This window comes from Euphorbia lathyris, chromosome 2, assembly GCF_963576675.1.
Source record: "Euphorbia lathyris chromosome 2, ddEupLath1.1, whole genome shotgun sequence".
In the NCBI taxonomy this organism is placed as follows: domain Eukaryota; kingdom Viridiplantae; phylum Streptophyta; class Magnoliopsida; order Malpighiales; family Euphorbiaceae; genus Euphorbia; species Euphorbia lathyris.
Genome location: NC_088911.1, coordinates 75,079,478 through 75,095,505, shown reverse-complemented (window position 1 = coordinate 75,095,505; position 16,028 = coordinate 75,079,478). Strand labels below are relative to the sequence as shown.

The window sequence follows — 16,028 nt, the reverse complement described above, 5'->3', positions numbered from 1 at the left end:
CTTAGATGAATGAAATCACTCTAGACTTTTACACTATGATCGAGAATTGGTGTAAGATTTGCTTTGCTTTTCTCACAGAACTTCAAGTATGAATTTGGTCAGTATTTTGACTTGATTGAAGATCTGCATCGAATGAAGCAATTGAGAGGCCTATTTATAGTGACACTTGAGGCACCGGTGATTTCGAATTTCGAAATAACCGTTGGAGTCAAACGGCTTCCCGTCGCTTTCACTCAGTACGTGCTCAGCGTCTTCGGCCAATCATATTCTTGTATCTTCTGTCTTCTTTAGTGCTCAACAACTTTTGTTAAGCCCAAAATATATCTAAAATATCCTATATAAATACGATAAATTTACATTGAAATCATGTTAATTATATTCATTTGGAATACTTTTACGTCTTTATTTACTTCTTTGATGCAAGGTACCTAAATATTTGGTAAAATCCAAATAGGAGCAAAAACGGAGCTAAAATGGAGGAAAAACCTTAAAAACGTACCGAGAATGCATATCAGTCAGAAGAACGCTCGAAGAGGATGAAAAACAGTCGAACGCCAGGGAGGAAAACTCCCTGTCGCGACTGAGATTCTCAAAATCTCAGTCGCGACTTGCGGAGGCCAGACCGGGGGAAAACAACGTATTCAAGCTCGCCCCTATACCCCCTGTCGTGACTGAGATTTTCAGAATCTCAGTCGTGACAGCAAGTCTCCCTGCACACAAAACACATGTTTAATTCAGAAAAACGCGTCTGTTCGTTCGGATAAAAGCAACCCTTCACCAACGGACACGACCCGTCATTTACAACCCTTCAACAACTATAAATAAGTGATCCATTTCAGAAATCAAGGTTGGTTAAGTTGGAAAAGTTAGAGAAATTAGAGAAGAAAGTTGTTATGTTGAGTTTCTGATTCAGGAAAGAATCAGAAAGTTAGATTTCATTTCTGTAAGCAATCGTGTTGTACACGAATTGTATTTAGATTAGTTATAAACACAATATTAGTTTAGTTTTCATTCTGATAGTGGACGGGACCAGTCTCTATTCCAAAGATCCAGCGAGAAGAATTGACGGCTGAAGCGCATATGGTTTGACGAGCCTACGAAGTTTGAGAGAAAGATTGACGACCCGGATCTCAAAGTCTTCGTTACAATGCTATCCAAGTTTCTACTTCTCTGTTAACTTGTGAAAATTCACATTTCAATTAATGATATACTTATTTGTTCAATATATTCTTACTGTTGTTATTTTGATATTGTTCTGACAAAATGATTTTCAAAATGATATATTGGTGTTTTTATTAAAACGTTCTATTCCATCTTATTCTTATAAGAACTTTGTTGAACACTTAACAAATTTAGTTTTTATGGATGACATGATCGCTGATCGCGGCTTATCAGAAGTAAAACACTAGTTTGATTAAGGTAGGAATCGTCTTTACGCTAGAGGGATTTCTATGGTTCGAAGCCATTTAATTGAGTAAATTATTATATTGTTACATGTCCATAATCTCACAAAGTTAAAGTTGTTTACTTTGCTTTATGAAAATAAGATCTATTCCATTCCGATTACGGAAGTATCTGTTTTGTAATCAAAATTCCAAACGGAATTGTTCTCTAAACTCGATATAATCTTTCTATCTAATCCTAATTTACCAAAACCTATTCCATCAACTAAACGTATTTCTTTTATTAAACCTAAACACGTGATTAAACCGAATTAAATAAAGTTTTAGTTAAAAAGTGTTCCCTGTGGGTTCGATATCTTTTATTACTACAAGCGTATACCGTGCACTTGCGGAAATCGCTCAACAGCTTTTCATCAGATGAAACAGAATGTTTCCACATTTATGGCAAAGTCTTCCAGACAGCTTCCTGCGCCTTCTAAGCTTTACCCAAAGTAGAAATACTTGGTCTCCAAGTTCATTCTGTTCTGCCGCTGACCTGACTACCTTGTCGCTCAACTCAGCAGCTTCGTCTTGAAGCTATTTGGTCGAAGGCTTCTCGATCCTTCTTGTTGCTGGGCTAACGCTTTGCTCAGTACGACGACGTTTTGAGTCTTATTGGGCCGTGAGGCTTTGGTCTGTTGACTTGGGCTTGACTTCCTCTTTTGGGCCTTTGGGCCATCTATCTTAATGTCTTATAAATCAAATAACTCAACATTGAACAAACACATTAGTATGAATAAATCAAAGCATTTAAATTTAATGTGTTGGAATATTTTTATCATTCACATAAATAATTTTGTCAAATCAAAATCATGTGGAAAAGTGTTTCAACATTGAATGGATGAATAATTTCTTTCATCATGACAACTATATTTATAACACATTACGAGGCATCCTGTTTTTTGGTTGACTATGAAATTGTCATCAGGTTGCAATTTTGGTATAGAAATATAATATATTATGACAACAAGTCAATACTTATGTTCTACCAATAATTTAATATCTGATAGAGAATTCAGAATGGATTGGTGTCTAATAAGCATATTGGACCAAACTCCATTATCACAGATCCACTGAGTTAATGATTATCGCACATAGTCTTTCATGAGTATATCGCCCATTTGGGTGTTGTACATTTAAGGATATCTGAGTTCAGTTGGAGTTCGTATTTTGGATATTCTTTAATTTTAGACACATTTGGTTCATTCGGTACTGATTTCGGTTAATAAAATTTTAGATTTATTCCATTCTGCTAGTGTTATTGACCAGTTGGAAATAGACATGTTGAGATTACATTACATGTAATTTACATACTACACATCCATAATTAATTAATGTCATTTGGTTATATTAACATATGTGATAATTGTTGGTAAGGTTACACTAAAGATAACTGTTGGTTCTATATTGGTATGATCAATGGACAAAATTATTGATATTTTGACATCATAATGTTTCAAAATTTATAAGTACATGTTGGGAGATTGCTGGTTTAAAATCCATAATGTGAGCTTTACATATATATTTTTTTGGTAGGAAAAAATTTAGGTAAGGGTAGGTCTACCCACTTCCAAGGCCAGGGCAAACCACAGACCTCGATGAGGGTTTACAGTGGAATTTACAGATCACCTACCAATGAGGACTAAATGTGAGCTTTACATATATAATATAGTAAATTATGAGCTATCATATATTAGTAGTCCATTAAATGATCTAATTTAATTTACGGACCTAAGATATATATATATATATATATATATATATATATATATGTATATATATATATATATATATATAGGCATGAACTTATTTATTTGTAGATACTCCGTCGTAATATACTAATTTGAGCAAATTAGTAATTATATAAACTAGGTTTTATTTATAAATAGATGATTATGGTCCGAAAGACAAAAACATTTTAAATCTACAGTCGCCCAGGGCCGTCTTAAACTTTTTGGGGCCCCTGTGCTAATTTTTTTTAAACCTTTAATAATTAATAGAATTTTGTATTAACGTTGTAAATTTTGAATGGTTGAATATCTAAATCACATACGCACTCAATATAATGAAAACGTGTAAATAAATCTAATTACATTACGTTATTTTTTTTTTAATTTAAGCTAATATCTATATTTGACTAAGTACATCTTAAATTTTGGGGCCCTTATAATTTTGAGGCCCTGTGCGGAAGCGCTCATTGCACACCCTCATCTACTCCCCTGCAGTCGCCCTTATCAAATGTAAATGTGCTAGTTGATATTAGCCCTAGAATACTAATCAATATAAGACGTTTATAATTCTCTTTAATCTGTTGCGCTATGAATTCGAATACGCTTTCACTTTTACTCTCGATGGATTAAATACGAGTTTACAAATGTTTTATGATAATATATATAATTCTCAACCAACAATAAGCAATAAAAAGAAGGGTAAACTTCAAATAAAACCCATGTGGTTTCATTAATTTTCAGATAAAGGACTGTGGTTTACTTTTTGTTAAAACGAGGATTGAGGTTTTCAACTTTAGCAAAATAAGGAATTTTTCGATTGATACTATTAAAGTCACCATTGACGACTTCAAAAATGACATATTTTAAGAACTACTAATATTCTAAACAACTTTAATTCTTCAATTTTTTTATTTTGAGATTGTTTAGATGATGTTTGGTAAAGAGAGAGAAAGTTAATGTTTAGAGTGAGAAAGTTCTAAAAAAGATTATTTTCGAAAATCGAAAATGTAGTTCCATAAAAAATATGACATTGAACAACTTTAATTCTTGAAACTTTTCATTTTCAGGTCGTTAAAGATGGTTTTAATAGCATTAATCTAAGTGCGAAACCTTAATCATCGTTTTGACAAAAAGTAAACCACAATCATTTATCTGAAAATTAGTGAAAACACATGGATTTTATTTGAAATTTATCCTAAAATGAAATGGTAGAATAAAAATACACAAGAAAAAAAACACTTTATTTTACAAATTAAAAAAAAAGAACATGCGAAATGAGGGTAGTTAGAAAAGGGAATGCAAGCTAGAAACATAACATTTTTGTTAATTTACATTTTGGACCATTCCATTCCATTCCCTTCCCACCCAAAACTCACTCTTAAAACCATAAACCTCAACTTTCGTACTGCCGCCCTCTTCTATTTTGTTTCTTCTTCATTTTTACTTCACTGCCGCCGCCTCCCTCTCTACCCACCACCCGCCGTCGCCTGATTCCGCCAACTTATATTTTTGCTTTCAATTTTTTATTTTTTTTATAAATTTCTTCCTCAATTTTTTTAGAAAGAAAAAGATTTTCTCTCATTAGCTTGCTGCAGCAATTTCTTTTAGCCTGATTTTGTGATTCGTGCAGGTGTCATCTGGAATGACTGTATTAGTTCTTGAAATTTGTTCATATTCATTTCTCCAAATAGTGCTTTAGATTAATTATCTAATTTACTATGGCCACTTCTTTTTACTTTCATGGCGGTAAAGTTGCCCTTCCTCCATTTTCAAAGAGAGAATTGCATTGTAAAGCTTTATCGTCACAGCCTCTTAGTTTTGCAAAATCTATAGCTACGAATTCTGGGCTGTGTACAAATTTGAAATTTTCTTGTGCAAAAAGTGTTCTGAAAGTCAATTGTGACGGAAGGAACAAAATTGAGAATGATACTGAATCTGAGTCTGAGAAAAAACTTTTCACCTGTGTAATGAAGTTCGGTGGCTCCTCATTAGCTTCCGCTGACAGAATGAGGGAAGTTGCTGACCTTATTCTTAGCTTCCCGGATGAGAGACCTGTCGTTGTTCTATCTGCCATGGGGAAAACAACTAACAAGCTTTTGATGGTAATTTTCCCCCTTTTTATTTCTCTTCTATATATAGTGTGCATCCGTTTTGAAATGAATATATTGTAAGAATGTTTGTTTGATTATTAGGCAGGAGAAAAGGCAGTCTGTTGTGGTGTTACTAATGTAGATACAATTCATGAATTGAGCTTCATTAAGGAGTTGCATCTCAAGTAAGAGTAGTGAACTTAGTCGTTTTTATAGCAAAATTCTCATTCGATTATTTTCTCACTTTGCATCATGTTATGCTATCAGCACTATTGGGGAGCTGGAAATAGATACTTCAGTTCTTGCAAGTAAGTTTCTTTACAACCATGATTCATTTTGTAGCTTTTGCATCTTTTTTCTTTTCATCGGTTAAAGTAGCAGTGTTGAGTCGAGTGAATATAATATTCTAGTGTAAAAAATATTTATTCCATTATATATTGCTATAATATAATATTGATATACATGGATTATATTATATGGCCTTTTGCAGCTCATCTTGAAGAATTGGAGCAACTCCTAAAGGGAATTGCCATGATGAAGGAGTTCACTCCAAGGACAAGAGACTACATAGTTTCATTCGGGGAATGCATGTCCACGAGGATTTTTGCGGCATATATGAATAAACTTGGTGCAAAAGCCCGCCAAGTAAGTTAAATATATATGTCAAACAAAATTATTTTTCAATTTAACTTATAATTTAGTTAAGGAATGGAATAGCCTAAACAATGGTGAAAAAGCATGTAGTTGTCACAATTTTGGTGGTTATGACATCATTTGATCTATAAATTCTTCTTACTTTTGTCTATTTTTTGTATGTTTTCACATCATTGATAGACATAACTAGAATTTCTACAATAGCATCTTGTTTGGTAGAAAATTGATCTCATTTGATATCCTTTTTCCTTTTACGCATTCGAACATCATCCCATATGATTCCCAATGATGACGTGTTTTTTTTTTCTTCTTTTTTGCAGTATGATGCCTTCGATATTGGCTTTATCACCACGGATGACTTCACAAATGCAGACATTTTAGAAGCAACTTATCCAGCAGTTGCAAAGAGATTACATGAGGATTGGATTAAGGATCCCGCTGTTCCAATTGTTACTGGCTTCCTTGGGAAGGTTTTTCTGCATGCTTAGACAAGCTTTTATGTGAAATAATGTGACCTTGTAAGATTCAGTGCAGTTTCCAATGATGTTTTTTTTTTTTTTTCAATTTCAAATAGGGTTGGAGATCTTGTGCCATTACTACGTTGGGAAGGGGTGGTAGCGATTTGACTGCTACAACCATTGGAAAGGCATTGGGTTTGCGAGAGATTCAGGTAAACGTTGACAAGAACATGTCACTGTGTTTTTAATTAATTCTTCTACTTCTTTTTCTTCATTTGATGGGATCGGAGACCTCTTCTAGCAATTTTACCACTACATAAATGTTACATCAACTACCAGTATGAAAGAATATTATATAGCAGTTTTAATTTTCATTTCTATTGGCAACCTTACAATATTCTAGAATACATATTTGCACCAATTCTCTTTGATGAAATAGAAGGATTTAAGTCTCTGCTACCTTACAGGTGTGGAAAGATGTTGATGGTGTTTTGACATGTGATCCTAATATATATCCACATGCGCAACCTGTGCCATTCCTGACATTTGACGAAGCTGCTGAACTTGCTTATTTTGGAGCACAAGTATGCTATTCTATAGCTTTTGACGTGGTTATCAATGCAGCATCCTTTAGATAGAGTTTCTTGCAATGATTTTTTTTTTATTATTAATTAAATCAATTTCTTTTCTACATTTGGTACCAATGTCATGAATATTTATGCTTTCCTTTTCGTTCTCTCTCTCTCCAACATTTGAGCAGTTGAGCTCGTAAGTAGGACAGAATATGGGGCCCAAATTTGATGCATAACTAATAAATAGTACACTAGATGTGCTGCATTTGGCCTACTATGGAATTACTGTGTCTACTTTGTTTCTTGATCGAACGAGATTGAAATCAGTTACTCTCTTCTGTACTCATTGAGCATGCAAATGGTCTCGGGTAATTGGTCAACTGGATATTTTTCACTACTTGCTTGATGCTGTTGGTTTTTCATTTTTATTTTAACCTTGGAAATGTTTTTGAAATATGTTCCATGTTCTCTGTTTGATGAATTGGCGTGGTCAAGTTTTGATGAAGATATCGATAACTAGTGCAACAATGACTTGTCTAACCTCTTAGGTCTTGCATCCTCAATCCATGAGACCAGCTAGAGAAGGTGATGTTCCTGTTAGGGTTAAAAATTCGTATAACCCAGACGCTCCTGGAACCCTCATTACCAAGGCACGAGATATGAGCAAGGTTTGTATCAAATTAAACAACATAACTTTCTTGTAGACATATTTGATCATTAATTTTTCCTTATCTTAATTTCAGGCAGTGCTAACTAGCATTGTTTTGAAACGTAATGTGACCATGCTGGATATTGTTAGTACTCGCATGCTTGGTCAATATGGCTTCCTTGCCAAGGTAAGAATGCTAATATTTGATTCTGATCCTCTTATCATATGAGTGGCAAAGGGATGTAGTGGTGAGGGGTAGGGGAAGACCTAAGCAAACTTGGAGGAGGGTGATCGAGAGTGATATGAGTTTATTGAGAATTGAGGAAAATATGGTAGTGGATAGGACGGAGTGGAGGGAGCGAATCTGTGTCGCTGACACGACTTGATTTTCACGGTTTTATATGATGGTTCATGTTAGCCGACCCCGAATCATTTCGGGACTAAGGCTTTGTTGTTGTTGTATCCTCTTATCATATGAGGGCTCAACTCTTGGCTTTGGTTTCATCTAGTAATGCAGTTTGTCTATGCAGGTGTTTGCGATCTTTGAAGATTTGGGGATATCGGTGGATGTTGTTGCTACTAGTGAAGTCAGTATTTCCTTGACATTGGATCCATCAAAGCTCTGGAGCAGGGAACTTATTCAGCAGGCAAGAGTATGGCCTTTCTTTTTCAATAAGAATTCTCTATAGAGTCTCTGGGTTGGCTTTATCTTTTGCTTGAGGACTTGGTAAATTTTCATTGTTGAAATCCCGTCTCAATACTTCTTGCACCTATTTTGACCAGGAACTTGACCATGTTGTTGAAGAGCTTGAGAAAATTGCTGTAGTCAATCTCCTTCAGCACAGGTCAATAATTTCTCTTATCGGAAATGTCCAAAGGTCATCATTGATTTTGGAGAAGGTACACTGTTACTCATGCACACTATTAAAAATTATCAACATCTGTATGAACTCAACTTCTCAGAGTGGTATCTGACATGCTTTAGGCTGAGGTTTTTGTAAGGGATAAAAGTGCACTTGCATTAGTAGAGGCGATTAAATAGACTGTGCGCACTCTTGTCTGCGAAGCAAGGTTTTGAAAAACCAGTTACTCCTCTAATAATGGCATCGGCGGAAAGTTTCCTACGGCGAGCTCGAGCAGCCGAAGGCCGGCCAATAAAGCCCTACCCTACTTATATCCAATTCCGGCAAGGTAATCCAATTGGAAAAATCTGACTGAACGTGAGGATGTTATGTCGATTTAATCCGTAGTTAAATATGTTATGTCGGCTTAGCAGCCAGAAGTTGAAGATTTCGGGCTGTAGGTCTAAGCACCTAAACTCCCCTTTTTTGGCATGCTATAGTTATTAAAGTCTCTCGACGGCGGGAATGGGGGATTTCCGATAAGCCAGATGCTTAAGCCTATTCTTGCAAGAGACGTGGCATAATTGCTAAAGAAGTTATTTCCCTCTCTCACAACCTAGTCTGCTCGTGGTCATGGAAAGCCCGTCTTTTTGCTGTTTATTCTTCTACTCCTGAAAAAAGCGCTAATGCCCTTGTGCTATATTCACTTGCTCGTCTCTTGAACTGTGAAGAATAAGACTGCTCGATGTGGATCAATCTATGCTTCCGGTTAAAGGGATTCTTCGGAAACCTACTATAACGCTGGTAAAGCGTACCGATCCTCCCGATGACCGCCATCAATGAATATACTCTGTAACGAATCTGGAATATGTTACGAGAGCACTGTCGGGTATTCGGGTTGGCATTGCAGAACCAAAGGTGCGATTTTCTTCTAATCGCGATTCATTCTTCTCTTATTTGAGTTAGATCAATTCCTTTACACTTTCATCAGTAAATAGCCCCGCCCTATACAGATTTCCTCGATTTTTGTCAATAGCTCTGGATCTGTACATAAGTACACTAAGAAGGCCGCCCACTGTGTTAGTAGCTACTAGTTCAGCATAACTCGCTTAGGTATTTGTAGCTCCTTGAGTCGAGTAACTCGCTTACTACGTATAGAATACGAACTATCGGATTCCCCAGCTTTTCTTTTCAGAAGCTACGAAAAGCTATGTGAAGTCAAAGAAGAAAAGAGGCGTTCCACTACGTTTCATTCCTTTCGTTTCAAGCAAGAAAACTACTACGCTAACGAAGCTTGCTTGCAGCAAGAAAACGCGCGAGAAAACGAGAACGACACGGCCCGACGCGGCGGACGAGCAGGGGCAAGGAAACAGCAGTTAAAAAGAGATTGGATTGAAGGCGCTCGCTCGATAGAGAATCTGGCCCAAGAGGGCTCAAAGGAGATCTTCTACGGTCTCTAGTGAGAAGAGAAGCATTTGAAGTGAAACTTTGAGATGTAAACATCTTTTTTTATAGAATTCTCAGTTGAAATGGATTACCTGATTGCTTACCTTCCGGCGCTTGCTTTCATTTTTTCTACAACTTCAGCAGTTTACAAAAAGCACTGCAAGAGTCTGGAGCTACCGACTATCCAGCTTTCAAACTTGTGTCTTAACTTACGTCTCTTTCTGCTATTGATACAGGTACCACACTCTTGACCCCCGATCGAGCTACAAGCACGAGTAGGTAGGCGGCTAGGGGGGGGATGGGCGGCTGGGCTGGGAAGTAAGGGTTCCCCCTTCTTTTTGCTTCGCGTCAGATGAGATGATGATTAGTGGGTCAGGTCCAGTGTGTGCTCTTGATCACAATCACTAAAGGGGCGGGCTGGCTGGGCTGCCTTTTCAATCAATCTCCGGCCGTTCAGTGCCGCTATTGGTGCGAGTTGTAAGGAATCTTGGTCTCGAGTCGAGCTGGGGCTTTTTTCATTCTCGTAACGGGAGTGAGTGCACCGCAAGACCAGACAAGTTACTCCTTCGCCTCGCAGCGGCGGCATCTGTTAAGTGAAGAAATTACCTAAGACGGCTTCTCTTATTCTACGATAATCCAAGCAGCAGCCCCACAAGTCCGCTCGGAACCAGTCGATTCCTGAGCCATTCGTTCTCCCCTCTCGGCTTACCCTCACTCCTTTCCTCGTGGATTGGCTTGAGACCCCGAATCTTCTTCCTAGCCTTTTTGTTTACCGATTAAAAACCTATCTTTACACTATCCCTCTTTCTCTTCACTTACTTTTCTTCTTTCGTAAACCCTCTATTCCTTCTTTGAAGGAAAGTCTTAGTCTACCCTACTAATTTAGTACTTACAGCGGGAAAAAAGGGGATTTTCTTCTTGTAATCAGCTGAGCGTACCAGTCTCATCATTCAAAGATGGGCCAGGGGCATAAGATCTTCCTCATTCGTTTAGTAATGAGTGGATTGTTTTTCCAATCTTTACCAATTCTGTCTTTGTTCCACGAGTGAGTTATATAGATTTTATAGAAAAGTAAGTCAATTCTTTAGCTTAGCCAAGCCCTGCGCTTAGTGAATCATCTAGCTCTTTACTAGCTCTACTTTCTATATTCAATATCTACGGTAAACTAAAACACCCTATTCGCTCGCTGACAGAAAGAAAAGGGGAAAGAGCCCCCCACGACTAGAAGAAGATCTATCTATAACAGGCTGTCTTTCGTTCCTGCTTAGATAAAAGCAGTAGCCCCTTATCGAAGGTGAAATAAGATTGACTGCATGAACTCTTCTCTTAAAAAAAGGAATCTTCCTATGAGTATGAACATTCTCTGCTGCCAAGACTGCGGAATGCTGCTATTCTATTGCTACTAGTGTAACTGCAAGAGCAAGCGCTGACCCTATCACTGAAATTAGTTAAACTAAATGAGTAGCAGGTGTCAAAGGAATTGCTATGAAAGATGGTACTTAGATTAGACTGGTGAAATTGGCGCAGGAGGCCCTGAACACTAAAAAAACGGACTCGGTTAGACCGGGCAGAACACACTCTACGAGGAAATAGGAAGCTAACATTTTCTTTCATAGCAGAGCAGAGTAGCCCTGATTAGCCCAGGAAAGATATTATACTTAATCTTAGTGGGGAAGGCTATGACGCGAACTTCGCATCTACATTCTCCCTTTTCGGGGGCTCCCGGGAAGTAACTACTCGAAAGCGGAGACCCACTATCTCATCAGGGAACTGCGTGAAATAAATTAGGATATAATCTTCACTTCGCAAGAAAAGAAAGATTTCCTTTAGTCCCCCTCATTGTATAGAACATAAATATGCCCGCCGCCTTCGACAAGAATTTCCTGAGCACGCAAGTCAGTTTGACAGTCTTCAGTTTTGTCACAAGGTAATCAAGGAGATTCTTAACGAAGCCGATTGGGGGAGACCTCTTCAAAAAAAAGGGCATGGGAATATCCCGGCTTCTTTATGTCCAAAAAAACTTTGTTGACCTATTCGAAATCGATAGAGGCGTGGCAGAAAATTGCTTGAACAGCTCGACGATCTATGCGTCGATGAGATTAGTTCTTGTAAAATTGGGAAGGGGAGGATCTTAAGTCCAAAAATGACCGGACCCATCCCCATCCGATTCGAACAATAAGTCGAAGGCTAAGATGAAATGGGGAATCTGAAAGCGTGACGAGAGAATGAAAAAAAATGTCACCAAGGCAAGGGGCTCAACCGCCTTATCAGTAGAGCCCCCTCCGTCCTATCGTACCTCTAGCAAACAACAAAGATGAACTTCGAGCTGCTTCGCGACCGGTTCTTTCAATTAATTGAAAGAAGCAGCGCCACACAGCACGTCTTTCTTTCAATTATTGATTTCCTCCGTTGACACATCTCCGCATGGGGCCTGGGAAAGGAATCCATTAGCTATCTTCACTAGACTGCGCCACAGCGCTTAACTATTTTTTTAAAGTGCTCTATCAGCGGTGTGATCCGAACGAAGACTACGACATGCACCAGGCGGATCCCAATCTCCGGACCTGCTTCTTCTGTAAAGACTAAAATAATAAAGTCTTTCCCCTGCATTAGCTCTTTACCGAATGAAACTTCTTAGCCTACAATCCCTGCCTACAATCCCTACTTACGGGACTGCTTTCAATTGGTCTGGAGATCGAAGAGAAAGAAAGGGCACATCTTTTTTACCCTATGTAAAAGAGACAGCTGGAAAGGCTGGAACGAAGTGAAGTGACTGGTTCGAGAAAGCCAGGAATTGCTATTAGACATGAGATGAGGCCTAAGCACTGCTGCTGATTCTAGAACAGCTTGCCCACTTGACTTGCTTGCTCATTCGCTTAACCCTTCACTTTAACTGGCAGGGCGAAGAAAGGAAAGTAAAAAAAATAGCTGGAAATCCTATTTGCGCTAGCCCACTTTATAACAGTTCAAACGGGAGAAAAAAAGAGAAAAGCACTGCTGGACTGGGCTTAGGAAGTTGCTTTCTTTTCTTTACCGGGGGAACAGACTAGCGAGACCGAAGGGCCCAAGAAAGAAAACTTAAGTAGCTTTACGGGAGAGGGCGGAAAATGGGGGAGAAAGGTGGAAATAAAAAGTTGTTTTACCGGGGAAGAGATTAGCTTTGAAGTAGCTTTACCGCGAGACCTCAAGGCTAGATGAAGCCGATTCCAAGCATCTCCCTAGGGTTACTCACGAACTCACCTACTTGAAAAAGAAGACAAGAAGGAGCTCCTTTTAAACACCGAAGTGATCCACCAGAAGGGACCACTAAAGAAAGCAAAACGCTAGTTCTAAGGCTTTCCTCAGCTGATGCTGGCATGCCTCTGTTGGGCCCTGGAATTCTCATATAGTGTGATTTCGATCATTTTGACTAGCTTGGATTCCCATCGGACTCCCAACGGCTAAGAGCGGGAACCATGATTAGCTTAATGCCTTTCGGCTATAGTAGCATTATAAGTCTACCGGTACCGGGAAAACTATTAGACTAGATCGATCAGCAGCCGTAGCTGCAGTAGAAAAAACAGTAGTTGGAATTGGTACTTCATGCATAATATTGGTGTTTTCTCACTTTCATCCGAAATTAGTCCTACATTATTGAAAAATGGGTAAATTCAATACCCTTGACTTGGGTTTTCCCTATGTTTATGCTACTATCCTTGGTACATATAATTCAAAAATACATACTGTATTGTTACAAAAATAAGTCAATGTAATTAATGAATAGCATGCCTAAGGCTGCTGTAGGGCTGCTAGAGTTTGTCTCCTTGATTGAAAGAGAACCTTGTATATATATGTGTATTGCTCTTAAATAAAAGGCCTAATACATCACCAGCTCACTTGTCCATAATAGTAGATTGGCTCCTTGAACTTTGTTGTAAGTGTCTCACTAGTTCCATAAACTTGCTTATTTCGTATCACCAACTCCCTAAACTTGTCCATAAAAATTTATTAGTTCCCTGAACTTTGCAAGTGTCTCACCAGCTACCTAAACTTGCTTATTCTGTAACAACTAAATACAAAAACTGTAATACTAACTCGGGTTAAGGTGCAAAAATACCCCTAACGTTTTGGGTCAGGAGTAATTTTACTCCTAACGTCTAAAATGATGCAATTTTACCCTTAACGTTGGAAACCAAGAGCAATTTTAACCCTAACATTGATAAATTGAGTTAATTTGAGAAATAATTCATCAAATTGTCTTCTCGGTCATGAATCTTGTCATTTACACTTCACACATGCGTCATTTTATCACTAACAAATCACAAACATATGTTGGGATGTGAAAAAAAATAACGTTAGGGGTAAAAGGTAGGGGAAGGAAAAAAATTGCCTCACAAATAGATGAAGATGTATTTTTAGAATTTAGGTTTAATAGGTTTTTGTATTTAGTTGTTACGGAATAAGCAAGTTTAGGGAGCTGGTGAGACATTTGCAAAGTTCAGAGAGCTAATAAATTTTTATGGACAAATTTAGGGAGCTGGTGATACGAAATAAGCAAGTTTAGGAAGCTCTGGATACTTGCAAAGTTCAGGGAGCCAATCTACTATTATGGACAAGTTCAGGAGCTGGTGATGTATTAGGCCTAAATAAAACATATTCATGTAGGTTCTTAATCTACATGGTATCCCATGTATTCTAGTGTATTACATGATCTGTTACATGTATAAATATCTTGGTATTGTTCTCATGTTAAGTTTGTTGTATAATGATCAGAATTAGCCATCTGAAATTGTAGTGAGGGATTGATCCTTGTTTGGATTTTGCTTTTATGGCAGGCTTTCAATGTTCTCCGAACCCAAGGCGTCAATGTCCAGATGATATCACAGGGTGCATCCAAGGTACTACCAACTAGTAGTGTAATTGAGTCGAGTTAATTAAGATAATGCCCAACTTGAGTGCTGCTTGACTTTGAAATGGTTTTGAGCTCTGCCTACTTGATCAGACTTTTATTTTTCTTTCGAGTGTGAACTCAACTCGGCATAAACTCAAGCTCCATTTGACTTAATTCTATAGTTTTGAAATTTAAATAAACAATTCTGTTACAAAGTCCCCCCTTGGTGGAGCTTGATTTCAATCTATACATGTTTAGGATAAAACGGTGATCTGTGGTATGTGGCATTTGGTTCTATTAAGCATTCATTCTATTGAAACTAAGGATGATTCTATTTTGGTTTTGGTGTATAGGTTAATATATCGTTAATTGTGAATGACGATGAAGCAGAACAGTGTGTCCGATCTCTCCATAAAACGTTCTTCCAAACCAACATTGCAGAGCTAGATTGAGTAAGATTCCAAATATTATACTAGTACAAGTTGAGCTGAATAACTTGGTGGGTTTCTTCTCACAATGGTAATTCATCAATATCTGAGGAAGCTCAAGTGAATTTTGTCTGAGTGGTGGATAAATATGTAGGAGCATAGACTAGAGTTATTGTATTTCTAATTCTAGCAATTTAAACTATGTTTTTTTTTTTGGAAGGAGTAATATGATTTAAGTGTAGGAAGAATTTTGGCACATGCCGCACTTCTACTTTATGATTATTTCACCTGACTTTTGTTTTCCTGGTGGGCAAAATAAGTTTTGTCTGTATTAGTATTTGGTTAAATTATAATTTTTGATTTAATGAGATTTGGTCTTTGAATCTAAGTTTCAAAAGACACCTTAAAAGAAGAATGGTAAAGCAGAGAAGAAGCAAATATTGAGTCCTAAAAGGCTTTACATAGATGGGTCATATCCTCAATCAAATCCATTCAATTCAATTCCCAAAAACAAACATCTTCTTCAGGAATATCAATCTCATTTGCTTCGTTGCACTTTACTAATAATGAATAAACGCATTTTCTTATAAATTTATATAGCAAAAATAAAATAAAAGCCACTTAATAGCAAACCTATAACTTCTCACTTAATTCTCTATCTCGTAACACCATTAAATCTTTGTTATCTGGAATTTATTTTTAAATCACTCTTACAATTTTCATTAAAAAATACTGTTTATTTGAAATGAGAAAAAAAGATGATTGTTATGAAGCTGCTACATCACTAAAAGACCTAAATTTTTTATGAAATTGATGGAAAAAAACAATTTCTTTTAATGGTAGCTAT

General features: G+C 37.3%; 1 protein-coding gene across 4 annotated transcripts; it reads left to right on the top strand.

Annotated features, from left to right (window-relative positions):
- The first annotated feature begins 4,511 nt into the window (after positions 1 to 4,511).
- On the top strand, positions 4,512 to 15,483 carry LOC136218620 (aspartokinase 2, chloroplastic-like). Of its 4 annotated transcripts, none has more exons than XM_066005623.1 (13): positions 4,512 to 5,274; positions 5,365 to 5,447; positions 5,530 to 5,570; positions 5,753 to 5,907; positions 6,237 to 6,386; positions 6,491 to 6,586; positions 6,842 to 6,958; positions 7,495 to 7,614; positions 7,690 to 7,782; positions 8,126 to 8,242; positions 8,379 to 8,495; positions 14,698 to 14,760; positions 15,107 to 15,483. In XM_066005623.1, exons 1-13 carry the CDS (start codon positions 4,891 to 4,893, stop codon positions 15,203 to 15,205), a joined length of 1,635 nt encoding a protein of 544 aa, XP_065861695.1. In that variant the 5' UTR covers positions 4,512 to 4,890; the 3' UTR covers positions 15,206 to 15,483. The 4 variants fall into 4 exon arrangements, with proteins under 4 accessions (XP_065861695.1, XP_065861694.1, XP_065861697.1 ...); XM_066005622.1 differs by having other exon boundaries at positions 8,126 to 8,248; XM_066005625.1 differs by lacking the exon at positions 8,379 to 8,495.
- The last annotated feature ends 545 nt before the right edge of the window (positions 15,484 to 16,028 follow it).

Coding starts and splice junctions, on each gene's coding strand:
- LOC136218620 (XM_066005622.1), top strand. CDS start 4,891: ATGGCCACTTCTTTTTACTTTCATGGCGGTAAAGTTGCCCTTCCTCCA. Junction 6,387..6,490: donor TTACTGGCTTCCTTGGGAAG/GTTTTTCTGCAT, acceptor AATTTCAAATAG/GGTTGGAGATCTTGTGCCAT. Junction 8,496..14,697: donor CATCATTGATTTTGGAGAAG/GTACACTGTTAC, acceptor CTTTTATGGCAG/GCTTTCAATGTTCTCCGAAC.